The sequence below is a fragment of the Falco naumanni genome, chromosome 4, assembly GCF_017639655.2.
Source record: "Falco naumanni isolate bFalNau1 chromosome 4, bFalNau1.pat, whole genome shotgun sequence".
NCBI lineage: Eukaryota > Metazoa > Chordata > Aves > Falconiformes > Falconidae > Falco > Falco naumanni.
In genome coordinates this window covers 101,729,551-101,755,096 of record NC_054057.1, presented here as the reverse complement: position 1 = coordinate 101,755,096, position 25,546 = coordinate 101,729,551, and the positions used below count along the sequence as shown (strand labels likewise).

At 52.0% G+C, this 25,546-nt stretch overlaps 1 protein-coding gene across 1 annotated transcript in view; it reads right to left on the bottom strand.

The window, feature by feature from the left end:
* Positions 1-23,293, bottom strand: part of PODXL2 (podocalyxin like 2) — a 31,629-nt gene extending 8,336 nt beyond the window's left edge. Inside the window, exons 1-4 of the mRNA XM_040593121.1 lie at positions 22,912-23,293; positions 12,218-12,511; positions 2,186-3,081; positions 1,072-1,146 (exon numbers count right to left, since the gene is read on the bottom strand). Coding sequence (XP_040449055.1) covers positions 1,072-1,146; positions 2,186-3,081; positions 12,218-12,511; positions 22,912-22,960 — 1,314 coding nt within the window. The 5' untranslated portion in view covers positions 22,961-23,293. The remainder of the gene's footprint in view (positions 1-1,071; positions 1,147-2,185; positions 3,082-12,217; positions 12,512-22,911) is intronic.
* Positions 23,294-25,546: the final 2,253 nt, after the last annotated feature.

The following is a 25,546-nucleotide window of genomic DNA, read 5'->3' as shown; positions in this document are numbered from 1 at the left end:
ACTGGTTTGCTGAAATCAGGAGGGAAGAGACTGACTTTTCATCTACCCTTAAAGCAGTCGGTATGCTTTACTGTGTACAGGAATACCCATTTTCCAAGTCCCCAAAAAGTTCACCTTAAAAAAAAAAAAAAAAAAAGACCAAAAAAACCCCAAACCAAACAACTCACCAGCAGTGGAAATGGGTCAGCATCACAGAGCCACCCTGCAGTAACAAAACCATGCAGCTCTGCCCAGAGCAAGAGCCGCAGAAAGCCATAGTGCTGATACACGAGGCCAGAACACAGTTCCCTGATGAAACATTTCAGTCTTGGGCTGTCAGGCTCATAATCATTTCTTAGAATTATGAAATGCACCTTGACCCCAGGCCTTTCACAACTGGTTTTAAAGTGCCTGATAAAAGGCCCAGCAGAGGTGAACGAGCCCTTTTACCAGGGATCCACAAGGGGCTCTGGGCTCATGAATTAACTGCAGCTTTATGGGGATGGATGGACAGGCATTGGATTAGCAGAGCGTGGCTGGCTAACAGACCCAGATAACACACAAGATAACAGGATGGGGAGAAGAGGCACTTAAGGAAGATTTAGTGACAGCTGCTTGACACTGAACCATTCACACTGCAAATGGGGAGTCCCTGTTCCTCTGAGCCATCAGAGGAACGTTACTGTATCCTGGAAGGAGGGGAAGGAAAAGGAAAAAAGAGGGAAGAATTGCACATCAATCCTGCCATATTTCCTACCAGCAAAAGGTGCAATGTTAAAAGCTCTCATGTCTCATGACAATCTAGGTACTGACTGGCACAGACTAACAGCCAGAAGTTGGTAAAAGATCCAATATGGGACTGACATGTGCTAGACTTTGAGCAAAATCATCTCTCTCCACCCACTCTTTTCCCTTCTGGGGAGCAAGAATATTTCTGTCCTCCTCCCCTTCTCTCCACAGCCTCTACAAGGCGTTGAGATTTAGTGCCTTTAAAATGTTTTGTGGTGAAAGCAGACAGCAAGAGCTGTGCCTGCCTCCACTTCTCTAAGCGCTATTCCTCCCATGCCATCAAATCTCTTTGGACTGACTTACACAGTCAATGTTATCCGACATATTCAGGATGATGTAGTTTTTCCCCACAAGGTTGCTCCAGTCTTTGCAGATCACCTGGAGAGACAAGAGAGACAGCTGTGTTCAGGCAGCAAATGCAGCTCTCCTGCTGAAAGCACAGGGTACACAAGGGACAGGAGCACGGAGCTGTGCCATACCCCCAAGAAGCACTTCTCAAAGGATGTAAATGTCCTCTAACTCCCTCTACGAAGGAGGAATCACCATTTCAGTGCTAGTGCATGGGGCAGGGACAAGGTTACTGTGCCAGCCGGGCACAGCCCAGCTTACCTTCCACCTCTATCTAAACTCCAGGACAACTCAGTGGAAAGCTCTCTAGCCTGCAGCCTTATTCTGTATGTGATCAGCACCTAACACAATGTAAACCTCACCAGGAGCCTCTGTGGTCCTTAAACTAGCAAGACAGAGTGGCACTTTGCAGGCAGGATAGGACACACAAAGGGACTAAGTCACTTGCTCAGGCTCCTGAGTACCATGGGGCAGAAAGGAAAATTAAAAACTTCCCCTGTTACTTCCTCACCAGTCAGCTCCTGCTACTTAGCTTCCCTTTACCAGTTTGCTGGATTCAGGAACTGCAGTTCACCTCACACCTCCTCTCCCACGAGCTCTCCTAGACCAGCATCCTCACAGATTGCTGTACCCTCCTCCACCTGCTCTGCATCTGCTCCCTGCAGGCAGCAGCAGCAAGAATAGCACTTCCTTCTCACTTGCTTTCCAAAAATCCCTGGGGCCATTTTTGTCCTGACGCTTCCAATAATGCAAGCTGAAAAAACAAGGGGCTTTTGCTGCTGTGCATGTCCCAGAAGGCAGGTGTTTATTAGAAGCAGGATTCTGTGCAGCATTCGCTGGGGAAGACGTGAGGGGTCAAGGCTTTCAGCAAGGGTGATTGAAACCCTTAAAAAGTGCTGTGAAAAAACTCTCCCTAAAATTCAGTTTGGCCTGAGTGAACAGAAGAAGCTACTTCTACCAGTCAGACTTAGGGACGCGGGTAAGGTTAAGGGGTTAGACACTCGACAAGAAAGAAGTACCCAGGTATCTCCACTGCAACCTCCCACCCACTCCCTGCTCCCGGTGCTACCTGTGCTGAGTCCCAGGGCAGCTCTGTTGGCAGCACAGCCACGCGGGCATCCCCAGCCTGCGGTGATAAGCTCCTCTCTGCTGTCACAGTCTCAGTGGCTGACTCGGTGTCATTCCAAACGGGATCCAGCACAGGCTCATCAGCCCTGTCCCACGGAGGCGCAGAAGAAGCGGGGTGCTGCTCGCTCCCAGAAAGAGTCTGGGTGCCTGGGAAGCTGCCTCCAGGAGAGGGTGTCCCCGCAGGCATTTCCACTGTCTGCTCCATTTCAGTTAGCACCGTGGGCTCCAACATCTCCCACCCCACCATGGTCTCTGAGACCTCCTCTCTGGCCGAATGTTCTTCCCCACCAGCCTCCACTGTGGTCTCTGCAAGCTCTGCTCTTGTGGCAGTCACAGTCAGCTCCAAATCTGCTCCCCCAACAACCCACGTGTCCCCAGCTGTCACCTCAAAGGGCTCTTCTGAAACACTGGGAGACCTTGCAGCAACAGTAGTAGAAAAAATAGAGGACACAGGCAGAAGACCTGGTCCCATGCTGCTCCCAAGGTCTAAGCCTGGAGAAACAGAGTCCTCTTCTTGCCCTCCTATGGCTGCCTCAGTCACAATACCTGGCCTGGCAGAGGCTGTGGAAAACAGAAGGGAGGAGGAATCCTCTTGGCCCACTGGTTCAGAAGATGTAACCTCTGGCCTGGAGGTCTGGAGGCTCTCCACTGCTCCTCTTGAGTGGTCTATAGGGAGCAGCCCCTCCTCTTCCTCCAGAGCGCTGGAGAAAGGCGTGTGCAAGTCAGACTCTACAAATTCTGCCGGTGGCTGGACAGTGGCTGTTTCCCAGTTGTCTTTCACCTGTGTCCCGTTCCCTTTCAGCAGGGCCTTCTGAGATGCAGCTGGAAAGCTGTAATCTAAAAAGAGATCCAAAAGACTACATGTCACATCCCAAGTAACCATGAACTCTGAAAAAGGCAGAAAGCTGGCCTCATTAGACGTGTCTAGCCACAGTTGGGGTCAAATGGCAGAGACCCTCTAAGAGCAGGTAGCCTGCCACTGAAAAGAACAATCCTATCTGCACTTCCCCAGCTCCCTGTCCCATCCCAGAGAACTCAGTTTCCCTAGGGATAATTCACACGTTCATTCTCTCCACTCCTTTCTGTCATCTGAGGCATTTTCACAGACAACAATAAAAAAGATGCCAGGTGTCAAAACTGTTAAAGGTGAGGTCATGAGTGTTAGCAATCAGGCTGGGACAGAAAGATTTGTTTCAGATGGGATTCAGAAAGATACAGGGTGGTAGCAGCAGTCAGCCACGAACTAAAGGGGAAATACTAGGGAAGAGAAACAAAAGCACAGCAAACCTGGCACACCCAATACCACCAAAACCTGAATCAACCTGGGCATCTTTGAAATGCAGAACTTCAGTTTCTACAGCATTTCACAGCAGAACAGTCACCCCACAAACATCTGCATTTTGAGACTCCCGTGTCACTAAGGAAGAGCTGCCGCAGGGAAGCAGGAGCTGGATCTAACTGCCCTCCCTCCCGCACAGCCCCTGGTTGTTCTGTGGCTCTGACCATGCATGCACGTTGCTAGACAAATGTAGATGCTGAAGGAGAAGATGCACCTCACAAATGTAAGGTCAGAGCAGGCAGCGGTTTCTTCTGGAAGCCCAGAAAGGAGCTGGGATCCCAGGATAAGGAGAGTATCAGACATGTTAAGCTCAGCGACAGGCACAAATCAATCTTCATCTTTCTTGAGAAACTGCCTGTACCCAAGGGGCTCCGTTTCAGGAGTTTCCACCCCAATGAACTCCTTTTCTCCCCCAAGACAAGCACAGCACCTATTCTGACTGAGAAAGGGAAGACAATCCCTCTGCAGCCAGAAACGAGCACCCTGACCCACCTGTGGTTATTGTTACGAAGTAAGTGACTGTCTGAAATCCCCAAGACCCCCCATCTCCTCTCCTGCCTGCCAAAGCGGATGCTCCACTGAGCACAGTGGGCAGCAGCTGTCTGGATGCCTTACAGAGGAGATCTGCACAAGGAATCTCCACGCATCCCTGACTCCAATCCATCGCTTGCTGCTGCCAGAGTGGGTGCGAGCTCCCAGGCAGAAGGGGCCATGTCAGCAAACACATCTATTGCCTTGGATACGCCCTGGCAACCAGGAGCGCCCATGCTGCTCCTGCACGCTCTTCCCCATCCCTCCTGCACGGAGAACACCACTGCTCCCTCCACCCTGAGCAGGAGGTGCAAAGGTGCTCCTGTCCAGCTGGCAAGTGGCTTCCCTAATGCACAGCTCACTCCCTTCATGCTGTCAAGTAACACCCTCCAGATGCTGCCCAAAGACAAGCGTGATCCAGCTGCTGACCTTGCGAGTTGTGATGTGGTAACTGTCTCCCAATTCTGGCTGCAAACAGGCCACTGAGATCTACTGACCACCACAGGCAGAAGCAATGTCCGCTTTGCCACCCTGTTTCAACAGAGAGCACCCACCCTGACTGACACTCTAGCCAAGAACCCTGGGGATTAAAAGATTTTTTGCTATGCAACAGCCCCCACCTGGTGAGTCCCTCAGAGGTCAAGGAGGCTGGTAAGGGCAATGAGCAGCAGCCCACACAAACAGAAACCATCTCCCCTCTGCTGCCTGGCGCTGGTCTTCATGAAGACCCTTACCAACAGCTACACATCCCAGGGTTCACGGCCACCGTCACTGCCTTGCCAGACGGATGGTGGTTAGCAGCAGGACCGGCCACAGACCACAGGATTGAGGGCATGAGGTCGGGACCCTCTTCAGACAGATGGTGAAGGTTTAGTGCATCTCCCGGGGCTCTGCTGCTCCTCCTGCTGCAGGGATACTCAGGGTTTGCACAAAAAACACTAACCGCAACAGGAACCCTGCCTGCCCTGACATGCTGTGGGTGAAAAGTGAGGGGTTTGCCCCTTGAAACAAGGCCCTGTCAGATGAAATGTTATTTTCAAGGACCAGTGATTCAATCTGCCATCTCCTTTGCCTAAAGACACTCTCAGCTATTCTCGACTCCTCTGCACCTACTCTCTTCCCTGCCCCTCTGCCCACGTGGAGAAGAGCAAGAACTGGCAGATGGGCACAGCAGAAAAACAAGCCAGGAGAAAGCAGCATGAGGTTTGCCCCATGGGAACTAGAAATGCTCCTGGCCTGTCAACTCTCCTTTGAAGTCACACATTCAACCTTTCCTTAAGGTGCTCTGTCACAGATTAGCTAGCTCCTGCAGAGGAAAGCCCTGCACAGTACAGCCATGCTGCCTTTCCACCAACAAGATCTAAGGATGCCAGAGGGACTGCCACCTCTGCCATCTCTCCTGGGAGATGGAAGCTCAGGGAGAACCCATCCCACTCTCTCCCAAGCAAGCTTCTGTCTTAAAAGGCAGCCAAAGACTGAAATCTGAGCTGCTTCTCTGGGCCAACAAATCAACAAGGTAGAAGCAGACACAGGAATCCTCACACTCACTACTAATTGAGTTAACATCTCCATTTGCCACCAGTGTCTCCACTATCCTGCATGCTAAGCTGGGAGCATCCTTCTCCCACCTGGTTCATAAGACCCCACTGATTTTAACCTCAACTTGCCTCAAGTCTTGCAAGGGCTGTTATTCAGACACACAGTGAAACATGAGGTGTTCTGGTCAGAGTTGTGCTGGTTTGTGCTCGTTAAAACAAGGAGCTCTCCATACAACCCAGTTCCCACAAGGCTTCAATCACTTTTGAGGTTCGGAGGTTCAGGGATAGTGAGTTAATCCTCCTTCTAGACTTCCCAGCTAGACACTTAGCCTCTGTCTGGAAACAGCTCCTACTGCCTCACTACCAAGGACGTCCACTTCTCAAGATCAGGTCTCTTTAAGGCACTCATTTTCTTTTACATCCCTCTTCTACGATGTGAAGGAATTTTTGCACCCTGTCCATCTCCTTGGTGTGATCCCAGCATCTTCTTCCCAAGGCTCCTTCCAGGCAAGCTGGTTTCCATCACTCACCTGTGCAACGCAGAGCTAAGAGCTTCCCCATTCTAAGAGTCTTTTCAGCATTTCCCTCGATTCCCCTTTGCCCCAGCCCTAAGGGAACACTCAAAGGCCATGTCCCGTTTTCAGTGGCTCCTTCCAACATCCATGTAGCAGTTCTCCTTCAGCAACTGGTCTTCTAGATCCTACAACCCACCAGCCCACCTGGCTGTCCTCTACCTTCAGAGGACCCTCTAAACCTGGCTCCCATATCCTGGGCACATGGAATTGCACCTGCAGACCCTCCCACCTCCCTGTGCTGGTGCTATCCACCCCCACCTCCACCAGCTTTTGTGGAGAGAAACAGCAACCACGGAACAGAGAGGCCAGGCAGACTCAGGTAACCTGTGCAAAAGTGGGGCAGGGTCTTCTGTTAAAGGAGACAGGTAGCATGGGGCTGGCTGCAATGCCAGATTCATCAGGCTCATTTAATTTCAGCAAGGAAGCAGAGCACTGCCAAAAAGGAAGGGTGTCGGAGAAGGGAGGAGGCAATAACGGTACACACCATCAGCTCCTTCCCTGCCAGGGTCTGCTCTCTGGAAGTCTCCCACCAAGATCAGCAATATGTCGGAGCACAAGAGGAACTTGCGGCCACACACGGAGGTGGCATGTGCCAGGTACCCCTTCCAGCCACAAACAAGAGCAGCCAAGCCATAAGGAGCCAGCCTGATCACAGAGAGAGACAACTGAGGAGAACTGTCTGCTGGAGCCACGAAACTATCCCAGCATCCCTGATTAACAGCCTAGCAGCGATGGACCAGATGAACATAGCCAGCAGCCACAGCTCCATGTCATGTACTCTCCCAGAGCTTCTCAGTCACACCATCCCCTTGGGAGTCTGGTTCACCGATACGAAATTCCACATCTCCACCTCACCTCTTTGCCACCACATCCTTAGCTATGCCCCTTAATGCTTTCCATCAGTAGTGGTATTACTCATATTGCAGCATCCAGCTGTCTTTGCCTCCCTCAGCCGCCCCCCCTTTTCCCTTCCAAGCACTCTTGCAAAGACCCTCAGGCACTATTTGCTAAAGAAACCATCTTGCACAGCCTTCCGTCACTCCAAGTCCTGCCCTTTGCACCTCCCAGCAGACCCAGGTCTGGGTTGCACAGATTCACTTCCTTTGCCCTGGGAGAGGTGAACATGAGCTCCAAACCTCCGCAAAGAGCCGCCATTTAGGTGATGTCCTGCTTCCTCTGAAAGCAATACTGAAACTTCCCTGATGCTAGATGGGCCAAGACTTGGCCCTGTGCCAAAGCACAATTCCCCAGACAGACATTTAATTAACTACATTTCTGCCTCTCCTCCGTTCAGAAGAGCTGGTTTCAGCTACCGCCCTACAAGGTTCCCTACCCTGTACTTGCCACTATTAGCTGTTTAAAGCAACTGTGACAGCTCAGAAAAAGGGTGACCCTCATTGCTCTGAGAACACATAACCTGACCATAAGGTCTTTATTGGATTAAATGGGAAGATCATGTTAACCAGTGATTGAATTACTCATAACTAGAAGGCACTGTAATAAAGACAAGAACATTCCTGGGCTCCCACCACAACAACGCAGCCTGACAGGACCGTTCATGCTAATCCATCTGCCAACCCTGAGAAGCGCAAGGTGCACTCTACTCACGACTTAAAATGCAGCCAGGTCTGAGGGTAGTATCTGTTCACCATTTTGCAGTACAGAGCAGTAAGGCTTACTGCAAAAAGGCGTACTCCATCTGATTGAAACTGCAGGGGGATTTTGAAGAGGCAAAATGCAATTACTGGTGCTGGAATTTAGCCAGTTGGGGCTAATATCCTAATCTTCCCGAATTGCTAGAGGTTACTATCTGCAACTCCAAGACGGGCCCACACACACAAAAGAGACTCAGGGTAACGAAGTGGTTCGGTCTCATTACACTTAGAATTTGCTTTAGGTAGAGACGGGACACCAAGCACTGCAGCTGTTCCCAACATCCCCATGCCTTTTTTCTGCTCAGTGTGTGAACTGCAATAAGGCTAAAATAAGCCACCCTCACCCAAACACAGAGCCGGTCAGGGACAGCAGCACCAAAATAACACTATGCTCAGAGAAACCCTCCGTCACTGCAATGCCTCGGTCGAGATGGCTTGTCCCAAGACAGATCCCCTAATGTGTCAGTGTACACTAAACCCGGGTGTAAACAAGAGGCATCCCAGGAGCTGAGCTCAGGCAGGGAGCTGCTCAGGGCTAAGCTTCTTATGCAGACGGTCTTTACCAGGTGCTTCATTTCATTAATGCTTGGGTTGAAGATGGTATTAAGAACTGCAGATTTGCTGTCAGTCTGGATGAAGATGCAGCAGATTTCAGTAAGGCTGAGACACACTGGGATCCTTCTGGCCAGGGACAAGTAATTCACCATGGAAGGAACTGAACCTCACTATCAGAAAAGTTGGGGGTGGAAGATACTTTATTCCATCAGCCAGCCAGAAAACTTCTTTTTCTTTGAATACAGTCCTTTAACTTTTCTGTCCTGCTATCCCTCATCCTAGCTCTCCTGGGAATCTCTTCTACCAATTACTATGAATAATTAAAAGATTACAATTCCACCCCCCACAAAGCACCACATGCCATCCTAGTGAATCGCCAACCCCGAAGACCAGATTTGATAGCTCCCAGCACTGTCATGCCTTGGTCTCTTCACCTTCAAAGGCACAACCCTGGAGCCAAAAAAGCAGACCCTAGCTGTAACAAAGCAAGCTTCATGGCAGCCCACCACCACACTGGAAGATGTGAAGATGCACTCCAGTCCTTGGAGGCTCAGCTGTTGGGCAAGGGCGGAGGGACTAAGTGCCTTCATTCCCCAGGCATTCACAAGTCTTGCATCAGTTTTTGGGAGCTTGCACTTCCAGCAATTAATGATTAGGCTGCCTCAACCCAGAGCCTTCATGGGGCACTGCACTCTCAGCCAAAGGAGAACACCAAGAGGTGCAAACCAGGGAGCACTCCAAGACGGATACACCAGATAACTCTTCCACTAAAAATCAGGGATTCAAAGGGACCTGCAGTCCTAATGAGTCCTGTCTTCTAGACCTAAAGCTAGAAGAGATGTTGCATCTGTTGCCCTGGAAATCCAGTGTGACAGTAGGAAATGCGGGGGGATTGGAAGCTTCTAGGCAAAACAAGATGAGGAAGGTGGGAAGAAGGGCCAGATGCGAGTCCCTGCAGGGCCACTATCTTGAGGGTTGATCTGTGGCTCAAACCGATTTGATACCAAAGATGAAACAAAGCAGCCAAACCCAAACTACAACCTGAGAATCTTCCAGGTTCCCTAGAAGCCTGAAGGCAGCAGGATGCAGAAGTAATAGGTTCACAGCTTCACCGACTTGCCTCTTGGCTGAAGTATGAGTCACACGCTGCTGCTTTCTGTAAGGATACGGCATCCACATTCCCACTAAACCTAATCCGTCCCTTCCAGATGCAGCTCCACTGGGTAGCAGCTGCGCATAGGTTAGCACACATGCAAGTGTGCACTTCTGTGCACCCTCAGACAGAAAGAGACAAATCTGAGGGTCCTTCCACAGGCTGGTGCTCACTGATGTCAATATAGATTTACTGTTCCGTAGCATAAGTCAGCAAAAGCACATTATTCAGGAGAGCCAGAGCCCCAGGCTGAGCTGTGCTCTGCTAGTGGGAGTTTGTTCTCACTTTCTAATAGACTAACAGGTGGCCCTAAATGCCACATGTTTTCCAGAAATATATTTAAAGGATGTTTGAGAGCACTTAAAAAAAAAAAGCAGCAGCTGCAGATAGTTATTACTTTTTGTCTCTTACAGTCTCAAAGCTGCAGAGGAGTCTCCCCACACAGACTTCAGAAGAACATAAAAAAAAAAGGACAGATGACTAATACAGCTTTGACATCTCAGGAGATGTGACTTATCTGCAAGAAGACCACCGATTTCAGGCCCAACTTCTTTATGCCAAACATAGAAAGAAGCCAGCACAGGTCTCCTTTCATTGTGGGGAATCTTCTCTCTAGTGGTATAACAATTTCATTTTGTGCCTTTATAGATACAGGATCTCAAATCTGTGCCTGGGACAGAGCCATCAGCTGTGCTGGGCTACACTGTCATTTGGAGAAAAACCCCACATAAGCAAAACTTACACCATAAACTTTTTTTGTCTTAAACAGCACCTGTTTGAATCTGTTTAATGAATCTATACATTGAAAATAACCTAACAGACGTCATCACACAGTCCCACAAGGTATCACATGGCATCTGTCACACATGCAGCATGTAAGATCCATTGGTTGTGTGCATCTCATGCACAGGCTTCGCATGACAGGAGAAGGCTGCCCAATTTAGGTATGCTATTACAACACCCTTTATTGTAAAATGACACACAGCAGGTTTCTAATTAAATTTTAAGTAGAAATGTGCTCCCAGCTCTTGAATAATTCAAACTGTTCTATTAACCAAGGTTCTGAAATGCCACCAAGACACGAGCTCTGGACACAGCAACGGTCAGGGGGGGAAAAAACCATGCTTGGAAGCACAGAATCGGTTAGCTGGGCAGCGGATAGGACAGGGTACATGTAAAGGACAGCTGAAAGAGCACATCTGTTCATGGAGGAAAGCACTGCAGGCAAGAACGGAAGAAGAGATGAGTGTGTTCTGCATACAAATGGGGCAAGGCACGTGCAAGAGGCGAGGCTGGGTTCGGTACCCAGTGCATCTCTCTCTCAATGCACAAGCACATGCTGTTCTCCAAGTCACGTCCAGATCTGTGAGTACATGCAGGTGCCTGCTGGCACACAAATAAAAGCACCGCTGAGCACGCTGCCAGCGCGTGAGAGCGGGTATGCCAGAGCATGTCCCAAGGATGTGCTGACAGGAACACGCACCATCCGCCCCCAGCATCGCTGCGGGGGCGGCATCTGTACAGCTTCCCCGCAGCCAGGCCTGCAAGTGCCTGGGGGGCCACACGAGCTGCAGGGCAGCAAGAGCACGGCCAGATGACTTTAGCAGCAGTGTTAGTGAGCAAAGGGCTTTGGAGACCTAAGCTGGGATGGCTCTTGCCCTGCATGGTGTGTGCTGTGCCCCAGTGGGCAGCCCTCAGCCCTCTGCGAGCACAGGTCTTTCTTAAGGTCACAGAAATCGGAGTGAAGATGAAACAAGACTTGTGCCTTCTAACTGCAGAGCTCGGTCAGACCTGCTGAGAGGGAGGCAGCAACACTGGATAAGGAGGAGGGATAAGACTGAAGCCTGGCCCCTGGGTAACACTTAATACATGCCCCACATGACACTTAAGAGCAGGAGCATGTGCAATAATCTCGTAAGCTACCGGAAACCCTGCAACACTCCTCCTCCTCCTTCCTCCCATCCCGCACCCTGACAGCATCTCAAAGCCAGTGAGGGGCTCAGGGGGAGACCGCTGGGTCCCCTCAGTGGTCTCAAAAAAACACTCCACAGAGGAAAGCAAGGTCAAATGCCAACAGAACTCTTTTTGGCCATGACTCCCCAGGAAGCAGGCAGGACAGGGTAGGCACCAGGACAGCTGCCCCGGGGAGAAAACCTGCTGCCTTCTATTGGGCCAAATCCCCACTAAAGTCAGAGTGAGGAATCCAGAACTTGGCCCAGGGAACTCAGCTTTGACTCAAACCCCAAGATGGACTTGATCATTGAGCTGGTGTCTTCAGACTCGGGTTGTGCTTAATTGGCAGCAACAGAAAGAAGGAACGGAGAGCGTAATAGGGAGAAGGAGAGAAAGAAGACCACAAAGTGGGAAACTAGGTGGAGACAATACTTTTCGCAGGTCATAGCAGCTCAGGAATAAAGGCTAAGCTGTAACTTGGTTTCTAAAGCCCGTGCTTGCTCAGGGTTCTCTGGGGACACATCAGGCACTGAGGTGAGAAAATAGAGCTGACGTTTAATCTCAGGCCCTCTTAGCGAGAGTTGTTTCAAAGCACTAAGACAGATCCCTGCATCCTCCCACCTCCCCAGAGTCCCTGCAGAGCAGGCAGGGAGAATGGGGCAAAAGTAACCTACCTGTTGCCGGTCCCAAGTCCAGGCTGGAGTCGTTGAGCTCTCCCCCATCCTCCCAGAAGTACTGCGGGGGCTGTAAGATCTTGGACTCCTCATTCTCCTCGCTGGCGAAGCCTGATCCTGGGGCAGCATGCAGAGAGCCAGGGGCAAGATCAGGCTCTGCAGCCTCTCGGCTGGTTTGCTCATGGGAATTCAGAGCCTCCAGGTGGGACATCATGGCAAACTCCAACATGGAAGTTGACGTGAGGCCATCAGTGGTTGGCTCCTCCGAGGAGGCAAGGCAGAGGCACAAGGTCCCTGTATAATGACAGTAAATCCATATTACAGGTAGGACTGACAACCACTGGGCTTGTCTTCCCCTTGCAGCCCATTCCTACCAAACCAACCTGTTGCACACACCTGCCTTCTTCAGGGTCACCTGCCCCTCAGATGGGCTGTGCTCTCAACTGATGAGAAAAATCTGGGAATTCTGGGAAACACCCACAAACCATGAAGAGGAGGATTTACACCCAGGAGTTGGTGCCAAGCAGCCATCCAGCCCAGGGACACCTCTCTTCAATGGGGCCATGACAGTTCACCCTCTCTGAGTTTTTTTGCCTCTTCAGAAGGACGGGTGCCTTGTTAGTCACCCATCCTGGAAAGAAGGTGAAATGTCTTATACTTAAGTCACGAAATTCTGGCCCTGTGAAGTCCGACTGTCATCCAGGCAAGATCGTTTGCACACCCTAGTGCTCCTAATCTGCAGCTATATTATATGCAGGACGACTGATTTAAACCAAAATTATTTACATCACCAATATTAATCATCTTTTAAAAATAGATTTCCAGCCTGCTGATTTAAGTCATTGATTTGAACTTTATTTTGCATTCACATTTTTTGCTTTCTTAAAGGCGGGCTGGCTGTCACAGGTAAGAATTAAAATGTACCAATAGCAAACATGTACCTAACATGAAGCAGGGAGGCAGGTTGCATTTTACACTTTTCTTTCAACAATTACATCCTTGTTATTTCTATTTCATCAATTAGAAGGTTTGACTGACACTTCTTGATTCCTAGATGAGAGTTTAATTGTGATTTGTGTCAAGGCTCATTCACATGCATGTCAAATTTCCATCAAAATGCAAAAAAACAGCACCTGGAACTTGGCTTTATTCAGCCGATAAATATCATGATAAATATGGCGACATAAGGAAAAAAATGAGATTACCAAAATATGTTTTACATTTAAAACAGCTTTGTTAAGCAAGCAAAGTAACTAATTTGGGTGAACTGAACCAAATGCTTCCTAGCCCTCTGTTCTTCAGCACATTAAAACTAGAAGATCTCATCCTCTCACAGCTGATTTTTATTCATAGATTAAAAGAAATAAGGACAAGTTTTCCCGCTTTCTCAGCTCATGCTCAGTTTCTAAATTCTTAATGAACTAGTCGCTGAACTGAACTAATTGAATAAGCTGAAATGAAGACTAATTTGGTATTTTTCTTTGACAACTGATCTTCTCGACAAGAGAAATGCAGCAGATCTAATCCATCTGGACTTCAGTAAAATATCTGATATAGTGCCTCACGCAGAATTACAAGAGAGGCAAGAAAAGACACCGATTAGCAGGAAAACTGTAAGGCAGCTGTAAGGCACTGGCTATACAAAAAATGACAGAGGCTTGTGCTGGAGGGAGGCTATTAGTGGGATTCCTGAAAGTCTGTCCTTGGATCTGCTGTTCTTTAACATTTTCCTAAGTGACCTTGGAATAAAAATGAAGAACATGATAATGAAATTATCCAAGGACACAAACCGAGGAGACATCCTCACTGCAGAAACTGTTGGTACAGCTAGGTGATCTTGACAATGAAAACAACAGAAATATTATGAAAAAGAGTAGTACAAAGTGGTAAGTCACCACCTTGAGAACTAGCACCAAACATTTCTAATAAAGATAGGAAACCATTCATTAGAAATGTCTTAAGCGGAGAAACTCCAGTGTTAGAAACAGCTCTGAGATATCACTGGAATGCAGATGTGAAAAAGCTTGCACAGTCCTGAAATATTAGAAATAGCGAGATTTTACAAAGCACTGCTGAGACATCACCTGGATGCTGCATGCAGATTTGGATACACGTGGCCTGAAATGATTTAAGCAGAGCTGAACTGCCTTCAGGCAAGGGCACAGACTAGGCAGCCTCCCGAGGTTCCTTCCCACCACTATGTCCTACAACTCCACGCCCCAGAAGGACAAATTCAAACCAGGGCAAGTGCCAAGACAAGCTGTGGGGCAATGGCAGATGGGCTGGCCCTTGTGCTTTCACTGAAAACATCAGCTTGTTAGCACAAAAAGTTTGGGAGTTGCTGCTTGCTTGCCAGGCTGACTACCAAACCTGCCCTGGGAACGCTGCAAGCCAGAAATGCATTTCTCAAGCCTTCTGCTTGCTCTGACCCTCTCCACCTTCTTCCACAATTCTCTGAACTGAGCAAAATCCAATATTGGTTACTCTTTCCCATATACACTTGGGCCAGGCTTCAGCACTTCTCAATCTCGTTTATTTTGTTCTATTGATCCAGGGCAAGATCAGCTGAGGCCAGCGCAGCAACAGAAAGGGAACGGCAACAGAGGCAGAGTATCAAAGGGGAAGGAAGCTACTGCAGCATCACGGAGCCAACCAAAGCGCCTCTGGGCATCCCTGGGGATGGGCCGGCTCCCCGTAAGCTGCGCACGCACAGCAAAGTGCACGACTGGAAATGAAAATTCGCACGTGTCTTGTGCACGAGCACAGACCTGGAGAGACCCGGGCAGGTCAGCCCCCGTGCAGATTCAGCGATGCTCACCAGGCTCCAGCATAACGATGCCTACTCTGGGCTTACCCAGGCTGACACAGGACACCTGCATCACTAACGAAGAGCGCTGCTGAGCCCCATGCAGCCCACTGGAGAGCACTTGTCTTGAGGACCTTACGGCTTAAGCAAACATGAGAGACAGCAGTGAGGGGGAGAAAGGGAACATCATTCTCAAAGTTATCCAGAAAAGGGAAGCAGAAGGATGGGGAGAGACCACGGCAGGTCCAAGGCCTCATGGAAAATCTGGTGTAGTTGGGACTGCAACTGACTACCTGGACCTTACGCCAGCTCTTTATCCACCCCAATGCCCCAGTTTCCTCTGACTCCCACTAGCAGAGATGTGGTGATACAGCGTGGCTGGAAAGCCAAGGCACTTCAATTCCCATCCCGGTTCTCCCAGCCAGGCAGGAAAAGCCTCAAAATGTAACTCTGCACCAGCTCCAAAGAGGGGCTCCAGCCTCTCCGTTTCCATCGCTACACCCCGTTTGGGCTGCCTCCAGAGCTCAGCCACAGCTCATCCCACCACCTCTACAGCAGACGTCTCTGTGGCAGGTGAACCTGGGCACCCAGAAGGCTAATCCCATCCATGTGGGAAACTCGGATCCCGGGAGTTCGTTTACCCTCATTTAACTCTGAAGTGTTTACCCAGTTAAAACCCCTAAGCTGCATTATCTTGTTTGCTGGGATGCTCTGCTCTCCTCAGCCCAAGATAAAGCTACACCACTTCATCTCTAAGAATAAGTCAGTAACAGACAGAGCCTGAGCAAGGCAGGTTTCTCCTGGGGTGGATCTGGAGTAAGACCACACCTTGGGGCCTGACCCACGGGTACAGGATGCAGAGGCTGGCCTGGGGGAACCCTCCGTGCCAGCACCAGAGTGCCACAGGGCTAACGGCACCATTGCACCAGTGTACAAACCGGTACCTCTCCAGATAGCATCCTGACATCGCTTCATGCCTTCTGCACCAGCAGCAAAAACAAAGGTGTGGGGTGCCAAAGAGCACCCCCAAGATTTGCCACCTTACTCCTCTCTTCCAAGCATCTCATAAAGGAGCTGAACGCAGCTGTCAACTCCAAGGCAAAGAAAGAATCAAAGCACAAGCTGAGCGGGGAGGCAGGGGAGCACAGCCAAGAGAGGAAATCTAATGCCCAAGACATCGGTGGCTAGCTGTTTTCCTCCTAGGATGGGGCACGGGGATTAGATGACTTCTATCAGCCATCAGTCTCCCAATTTTGTATTCTAAAAGGCAGATCAAGCGACAGGAATAAAGAAACACAAACGAATAAAAGCCCTGCAACCATAGATGGGAGGGAGCAGGGAACGGAGCCAGGGCTTGCCAGCTGCTTCAATGGGGCGTTTGTCTCTCATTTCTATTTTTGCGGCACCTCTGCGTAACCTGGAGGAGATGAGGCTCTGCATGCTAAAAAGGGCAGCCAGCCTTCGCGGAAACGGCAGGGCTGTGAGCAGAGGAGGAAAAACCCTCCCCAGATCAGGCAGAGGAGGGGCGAGAAAGGAGAGAAAGTAGGAGAGGTAGGTGGAGGGGGGAGCGGGAACAAAGGCAGAGCGCGCTCGCCAAAATCGGCACGGGAGCTCCTGTGCTGGCTGCCAGCTCTCCAGCTGCCAGCACCCACCAAGGTGGCACGTGGAGGTAACACTGACCTTGTAAAAGGTGCTTCACCTCTATCAGGAGCAGAACGGGGAGATTTCAACAGCAGCGGATAATACTGCAGCGTTACCTCTCTAAGGCCGCTGGAAAAAAGCCAGCCAGGAGGATACACAGATGAAATGAGTTTGCCAGTTGCTGACACCACTGGCCCCTCCGAAAACCGTTCTGAGTCAAAGTGGTGAAGCTTACTCTGTTCAGCTCAGCAGAGGATTTGATGCAACAGCCCCAGACAAGGCAGATGGGGGAGTTTCGCTCAACAGCAGGAAAAAGAGACAACAAAAAAACTGAGGAAAGAACATCTGTCATCTCCCTCCCAAACTGCTGCGAATAAGGGCAGTTTCACATTTCTAAACAATTCTAAAGGAACCCCAAAGTATTTTCTGCATTAGCTGACCAAGAACCACTTTATCCCTTTGCCACAAGGCAAGCCACCCCTCCACGGGACAGGGCAGCTGTTTAAAAGCTTCCAACTGGCCTACTGAATAGGACTAGAAATGAAAAAGGAAAGAAGTCGTTCCTGTATCCAGCTGAAATGAGAGGAGGGATTTGGGGACATGAAATGGAATCTGGCTGTGACTGTGTCAGCCTTTAAAATTGTCTTGCTTTTTAATTAACAACAAAAAACCCCTCAATTTTCTCTCCAAAGCAACACACAAACACCCCTTAGATGCCATCACAGTGGCCTGACCTGTAGAGGGGCTGGTGTGCCCCTCAGTCTACCCAGCTGAAGGTCGGTTTTACCTCTCCAGTGCCACAGAGGCAGGATCAGCCTGCTGAAGGGAAAAGCACTCACCTGAAGACACGCTCTGACTTACCTGTCTCTCACCACCGACTAGCAGAGCCTGTACAACACCTCCCAAGGGCAGTTACACAATGGGTACCAGGGGGGTCAGAGCATCTCAGTATTGCCAACGCAGCAGCCGCAACAACATCCGTCTGGCCCCGCTACCATTGACCTTCCTTTCAAGCCCACCCCAAACCCAGGAGCTACCCAACAATGTTATTTCCTTGGAGAGCTGGGTCAGGAATGGGTCATTTACTGATAATGAGTTAGGACAGAAATACAATGACCAGATGAGGGAAGCATCTGCCAGGGATATTTCCCCCCTCCCAGATCACCACCTGGAAAAGCCGGGGAGCACGGCCCCAGGGCAGAACAGCCAAGGGCACAAACCACTTCCAGAACATAACCAAACACAAAGTAACTGAAATAGCAAAAAAGGATCCTGACTGTAGACAGTGGAGGAAAAGAAGAAAATGTTGTTCAATGGAGGCATGTCCCAGCTGGTTGCCCCATGCTCACCTGGAATATCTGCACCTCAGACCCTCAACAGCTTGCACAAGGAAGCATATGGGATGACCGCCTATCAGACCAAGTCCTTTTGGTGCTAATTCAGAGTTACAGACCATACCGTGCTGTGACAGTCCACCTAAGAGACCTCTCTCAGTCCAGTTCACTCATGGCTTTACTGATGCTTTCCCATGCCACACCACACCACTTACAAACCCAGCCAGGTCCCTATCTCTGAGATAATTTCCAATTAAGGTTTCAGACAACAAGATCAGACTGCCATCCTCCTCTGGTACTGCCCCCAGCCAGGTCCCTCACCAAGCGTCCCTCTAACCATCCACCTTTCCATGGTCCCAGTGCAAAGCAATGGGAAAAGCACTCGGGTGTGTGGGGAACAAACACACCAACTTGCACGAACAAGAGGGACAAGGCACAACTGAAGAAGCCCTTGCAATGGGGCAACTCTTTAGTGGGAGACTCTAGAGCACACTAGCTGTGCCAGCATCTTTAAGCTTTTACAGATCTTCACAGATAGCACAGCCAGAGAGCTCAAACACCAGGCTACAGGGTGTGCATGTCTGCATGTACTGAGTGGGCGCTACCTTGCGAAGGACTATCAGCATTTGGTCCGTTGGCATTTCAGCAGAGAACATCTATAGCACGCAGACCCAGGTACATCCACGGGAGATGGCAAGGCACTGCCAGAAGATGGACCTGCTTTTGCAGATAATTGCAGATGTGCCCTTTGTCAGCACACGTGCACCATAGGCCTGACCTCCAGGGGTGCTGGGCATCCTCAGCCCACCGCTGAGACGAGTCGGTTCTCCTGACACAATCAGTAACATCAGGACTGTTCTGGGCACCACCACCCACCTCCACAGAAAAGACTCCATGCAAGCAGGTCATGGCAACTCAGACAAGCCTGTTTGTCCTTCTCCCTTCGCTCAACCATTCATGCCGAGAGTCACAATCCTGCCTGGTTTCAGTCTCCCAGACTGTTTGCCTTCGCTCCCTCCCCAGATCGTCTGGTAGCCTTCACACCTCCCTCCTCTGCTGCTGCAACGTCTGCTCTCCTCCACGCTTCTTGCTATCAACAGTGGCAGCTCCCAGCTCAGGGCGGGAGGAGATGGAGCCCCTGGGGAAACAGCGTCGGGTAGACAGTTGCATACAGCAGAAGTGAATTTTCTTTCCTTGGTTACCTTTCATATTCCTCCTCAAACAGCCCACAGGCCCCCAGGGGTTAACAGACCACAGGATGAAAGTCACTGATCTAAAAAAACCGCAGCCCACAGATTCCTTTGCCCTCTTGCAGGTCCAAAGCATTTTCATCTGCCTGCTAAAAATCACCTCACCAGGCCTGTGCTTCCTCTTCTTGCTCTGTCCCAACCTGGACCGTGTACCCAACGGCGCTCGGTCTGATTTCCAGCACACCAAATAAAGGCTCATGGCTGCTTCATCTTCAAAGCCTCCCCACCTGGGCAGAGCAAGCACTACCACAGATGCAGGAAGGGCTTCCCTCGAGACAGAGCTGCCCGTCAAAATATAACAGAAGCCTTTTATACCTCCAAAAGTCTCTAAAACTCACAGAGCACAAAATGGTTATGCTCTGCTCCAGCCCCTGCAGCAGAGCAGTGATGACCACCCTGCCACATGCTGACATGCCACGCAGCAGGCTCTGCTCGCCAAACCACCTCAGGCATCCCGGCAAAATAGCTCATGCAAAGGCTTGGCAGTCCCCAGGGCACACCTACGGGTCCTGACTGCCTTCACAACACAGCAGGCAGGGCAGGAAAAGCCGAGAGCGGCTGCAGTTGTCATACAGAAGGAGGGCTGCAAAGCTGCTTTCCCAACAGTAAAAACTTAGCCACAAAACAAAAATGTACATCCAAGCCCCAGTAACCACAGTGGGGCTTAACCACCGTTAAGCTGTTAACTAAGTTAACCCTGTTAACTAAGGCACAGGGATGAAGGGGGGCTGATCCGAGCCCCAGCGGGGCGTACCTTCCTTGCCAGCATCCCTGGCCCTCTGAACAAACCAACGCAAGTGTTTGCTTTGCCTCTGTGCAGGCTGCGCTCGTGTGGCTGACAAATAGCCTCTCTCCATTCTTGTGGGATTACGTGTTTCAACAGCCAGCAAGAACGGGAAACAAGCTCACCCGACCACCAGCTGCGGGCCATGATGGACCTTCCCTGCAGCCCCTCTCCCCTGGGCTCTGCAGCAGGGCTGCTGCTGCTCACTCAGGTACCCACAAAATGCCAGGGCTTCTTCCCACGCTGAGTGAGTGGAAAAAAAAACACTTTTGTGCACTCTGATCTGCAGCTCATCACCGGCAGCTTCCCCTTGAGGGCTTAATATAGTTATTTCTACCCCTGATGCCTATAATTAAATGAACATTTCCTTATGGCACTGAAGAGACCAAGGAAAAACTGACTACAGGGAATGTTCATCCATCCTGATTTATATTCCCTCATCTCAGGCTCGTTCACACAACGCTAACAAGGAATTTTCTAAGCAGGCAGAAGGAGGGGGGGGGGGAAAAACCCAACCCTTAAATAGCCCACATGCAGACAAGCACCTGGGAAGACAAGAAGAGGGAAGAGACCAATTCCCTCTTTCTCCCCCTGCTTTTAACCACATCATTTTCCTACTTGTAAAAACAAAAGAGCTCAGATACCCTAGAGCCTGGAGAGAGGTTTCCACGCTCTGCCAGCAGACCTGTGCTGCCCAGCAGCCTGATGGGACCCTGACCAGGCGCACATCCTGTTCCAGCCCATCCCACAGGTCTACAGAGGCTCCTGATCCTGGGAAGTACACAGGGATTTGCACTCACTCCCTCCAGCTCTCCCTCAGGTATTAACTATTCTTGTGCTGTGGAACTGGAGGAGCAAGAGTACACTGAATTATTCCAGACTGGAACCGATCCTGAACTGCTGAGCAAAGCTACTAACCAAAACCTTGATTTATAAATTTCCAGCAGTCTGCATCTCCACTCCTGACTTCCCATTTAGGTAGGAGTCCAGGTGTCCAGAGATGCCTGGCCAACTGAGTCCAACCCCCCAGAGATGCCACAACCCACCAGGATTACCAGTTTCACTAGATTAGGAACTGAGCTGTCCCTCCGATCTGCTGCCCACCTCCTGCCCCTACACCTCTCCCTGCTAGGGCAGCAGAGGGGATCACAGGGAAAGCCAAGGACCCAAATCCTCCATGTCATCACCAGCTGGGCACCAATACTAGAAAGTTTCCAGCAGCCTCAGCAGAATACAAAACACACCTCAGCACATCAGTATCGGCTGCGGTCCTTTTGGCCACCGGATTTTAAAACCACCATGAGGTCCATCTCCCTCCTACACAGACTAAATGCAGCTTTCAAGTGAAGGGGATGGAGCCAACCCTCGCCAGCAGGGTGGGAATACAGCAGCTCCCCACACGCGCCTTGCCCTGCTCCGTGGAGGAGATGGAGGTCTGGCTGAATTTGGGGCACGGATCTCCTGCTAACACGTGGCTAAAAGACCTTTGCCAGCCTTGCCCGACGTTCTGCCTAATGTGGACAACCTGCCTGGAGAAAGCCACAAAACTGGCTCCCTCCTTCAGCTCTGGAAAGGCTTATTGCTTCTGTGCCACAGAGTATTGGCACAAAACCCCAACAGGTTTCTGATCCATTTTGTTCTTTAAGCTCACTATTGTTTGCAAACCTAAAAGGCTTTATCCCTTCTCTTTACAGAGCCCCAAATGACAGGGGCGAGGCACTGCACATAGAGCTCACGGATGACACATTCCCCCATGAACGTTTTTGGGAGATTGGGGTAATAAGAGAGATGTGCCAGGGGCCTGGATGTCACCGTATCACAGCTCGGTTGTGCTGGAAGACAGTGACTGGTTGGGAAATCAGCCCTTCCCTCCCTGCCAGAATGACTCAAGACAAAGACTCCCCCACTCTTCAAATGGCCCAGTTCAAAACTCCTGTTCCACACTCACATTTCTGTACAAAAGGGACGGGGGTAGGGAGGAAGAAGGCACTCTCAGCCTCACGGGTCTTTGGGGGGATCCCTTTGTTGGGAAATTTCCCCAGACTGTTTAAAAATAGAAGCAGAACCTTCACAGCTATTCCGAGCATCGTTATTCCTGCACTTAATTGCCTTTCCCTGGCACCCTACCTCTCCTCCAAATTTCAAAAGGAGGCTCTTGGGGAAACGCGGCGCAATTTGCGGTTCCCCCTTCCTTTGTGCCAGTTTCGCGGTAGTTAGCAAAACCACCGCGACGCCAGACAAGCCACCAGCGCAAGGGAAGGCGGTTCGGGGGCAACGCCGCCGTAGCAGGGTCCACCCCGCCGTCCCGGGCCACGTCCATTCCGCCCGCGCCCCGAAAGCGCCGGCCGCGGCGTGCGGGGCCCGGCAGGGAGCAGCGCTGCGTACCCCCCCCCGACCCCGGTGAGCCCCGGTCCCCACGTGCATCAGCGCCGGGGTCCCCTGCCACCCCCCGGCGGGGGTCCCGGGGCAGAGACCGGACGCTGCAGAGGGCTCCGATGCCGGGGGGGGGGGCACTGCCCGGTACCCAGAGGGAGCTCCGGGGTGGGCGACGGCGACCCGACGCAGGTCCCGGTAGCCCAGGGGATCAACGGTGCTTGCGGGGGGAGGGTGGGGGTGATGAGGACCTGCCTCCCTCGGGGGTCCCGGTGTCCTGAGGCATTGGGCCCACCGCGGGTCATCGTCCCCCGAGGTTGGGGGGTCGGGGGGGGGGAAGCAGACGCGCCTCCCGCCGGCGGTCCTGGCGCTCGGGGCGCTCCGGCGCCCAGGGAGGGGACGGACATCCACCCACTGCCCGGCCCCGCCGCGGGGGGGTCCCGTCAGCCGGCCCACCCCAGCCCACGGGGATGGCGGCGACCCCCGCCCCACCAGCCTTCACTCACCGGCGGCCAGAAGCAGCAGCAACGCCGGGGCCCGGTGCAACGGCTGCATGGCGGCGGCCGCTGCCCTGCCGCGCCGCCTCTTCACGGGGAGCGGGGCCGCCCCGCCGCCCGCCGGGCTCTGCCCCTCGCCGCCGCGCACGCCCGCCGCCCGGCCCCGCACTGCATCCCGCCGCCTGGCGCCGCCTCCGCCCGCCGCCGCTGCCCGCCGCTCCGGGGGCGGGGGAAGCGGCGGGGGGGTGTCCTAACCGCCCGCCGGGTGCGCAGACGGAGCGGCCGGGGCAGAGGCGGGGCGCGGGCCGGTGATGTGCCCCTAATGTCTGTCTGCCGAGCCGCCGGTGCCCGGCCCGCCCCCCGCACCCCCGGCTGCAGGGCCCGGGCAGCGCCGGCGCCCACAACGAGTGCCGGCGGCGCGGCTGCTTGCGCGGCGGTGGGTGATCAGCCCCCGCGGCGGGAAGGCGGGAGCCGCCGCACCCCCCGGCGACGCCCCTTCGGCCGGGCGGGTGGCAGGAGCGCGGCCCCGCGGGAAGGCCGCTCCCTGGCAGCGGGGGCAGGGCGGCCCTGACAGGATGGACCCCGCGCCGAGGACCCTTAACGCGCGTCCTCCGACCGTTCCTCAGCTGCCCGCGGCCCACGGAGCCGCCGCGCTGCCCTCGCCCCTCAGCTGCCGCCCTGCTTCATCACCTGCAAAAACTTCTCTCTCAGCGCAGCTTCGCTCCCCCGCCTCTGGAGGCCAGCTGGGCCAGCCTCCCTGCCCGGCCAGGTTGCCAACCTGGTGACCACCTCACTCTTGAGTATTGCCAAGGCTGGAGACCCCACAACCCCTCTGGGCAACCTGGCCCAGTGCGCAGTTGTCCTCTGGGAAAACGTGTTTCCCAATGTTCAGAGGGACCCTGCTGCCTTTCGGTGTGTGCCCGTTGCCTCTGGTCCTGGGCGCCACTGGAAAGAGCCTGGGCGCCATCTTCTTTGCACCTTCCCTTCAGGTATTGATAGACATGGATGACATTCCCCTGCGCCTTCACTTATCCAGGCTAATAAACAGTCCCCACTCTCCATCTTTCCTCATGTGTGAGATATTCCAGTCCCTTAATCATCTTGGTGGCCCTTCACTGGACAATCTCCAACATGTCCACGTCTCTCTTACCAGGAAGCCCAGCTCACCAAGTGTGGCCTCACCAGCGCTGAGCAGGGGGCTACGATCACCCCCCTCAGCCTGCTGGCAACACTTTGCCAAATGCAGCCCAGGTTACCATTAGCCTTCTTTGTAGCAAAGCTTACATGGCTGACTCACCTCCAGTTTGGTATCCACCACGACCTCCACGTCCTTTTCTGCCAAGCTGCTTTCCAGTTGAGTGGCCACCAGCATATCCTGGTCCATAAGATGGTTCCTCCCCAGGTGCAGCGCTTGGAACGTCTTGTTGAACTTCAGGAAGTTCCCATTAGCCTGTTTCTCCAGCCTCTCAAGGTCCCTCTGGACGGCAGCTGGACCTTCTGGTTTATCAGCCGTTCCTCCCAGTTTTGTGTCATCAGCAAACTTGCTGAGGGCATGCCCTGCCTCACCATCCAGCTCATTAATGAAGATGTTAAACAAGACCGGACCCACTAGTGACACCTGGGTTACACTGCTAGTTGCTGGCCTCCAACTAGACTTTGTGCCGCCGCTCTCTGGGCCCAGCCATTCAGCCAGTTTTCAATCCACCTCACTGTCTGCTCATTCAGCCCCCGCTTCAGTAGCTTATCTATGAGGATCTTGTGGGACACAGTGCCAAAGCCTTCCTGAAGTCCAGGTAGACAATATCTGCTCCCCTCATCTACAAAGCCAGTCATTTCATTGTAGAAGTTTTATCAAGTTGGTCAACCATGACTTTGCCTTGGTGAAAGGTGAATAGACTTGCTGACTATTCCTGGTGATTTTCTTGTTGTTCGTGTGCCTGGGAATAGTTTCCAGGATTAGCAGCTCCATCACCTTCCTAGGGATAGAGATGGGGCTGACTGGAGCTCCCTGGCTCCTCCTTCTTGCCCTTCTTAAAGGCAGAAGTGACATTTACTTTCCTTTAGTCTTTAGTCACTTTTCCCAGTCATGATGATCAATCAAAGATTATTGAGAGTGGCCTCACAATGGCACTTGCCAGTTGCCTCCGCACTCATCGGTGCTCTTTGAAGACCCCAAGGTCTCTGAAGAGGCCAGTCTGCTCTCCTGAAATCCAGGGTGCTAGCTTTCTTTTTACCCTATTTTTTCCCCTCAGGACGCTGAACTCCACCATCTCACGGTCACTGCAGCCAAAGCTGCTGTTACCTTCACATCACCAACAAGCCCCTCACTGCTGGTATGAGGTCCAGCAGAGCATCTCTTCTCATTGGCTCCTTTGTCACTTGAAGGAGGAATGTATTGTCAGTACGCTCCAGGAACTTCCAGGGTTGCTTATGTTCTGCTCTGTTGCTCCAGCAGGTATTGCGGTGGCTGGCTGCTCTTCAGTCTTGAGGGAGGTGAACTTATTTTGTAGTTGTAAGTCCTTAGGGGGAGCAGGAGCCTTCCTCTTTACCAAGAAGTCAGAAGTTTCCATCCTTCACCTTCTCCACAGAGGTTGCACTTACCTTAATATTAGGGGTGGACACTGCCCACTTCTCTGCTTCAGGT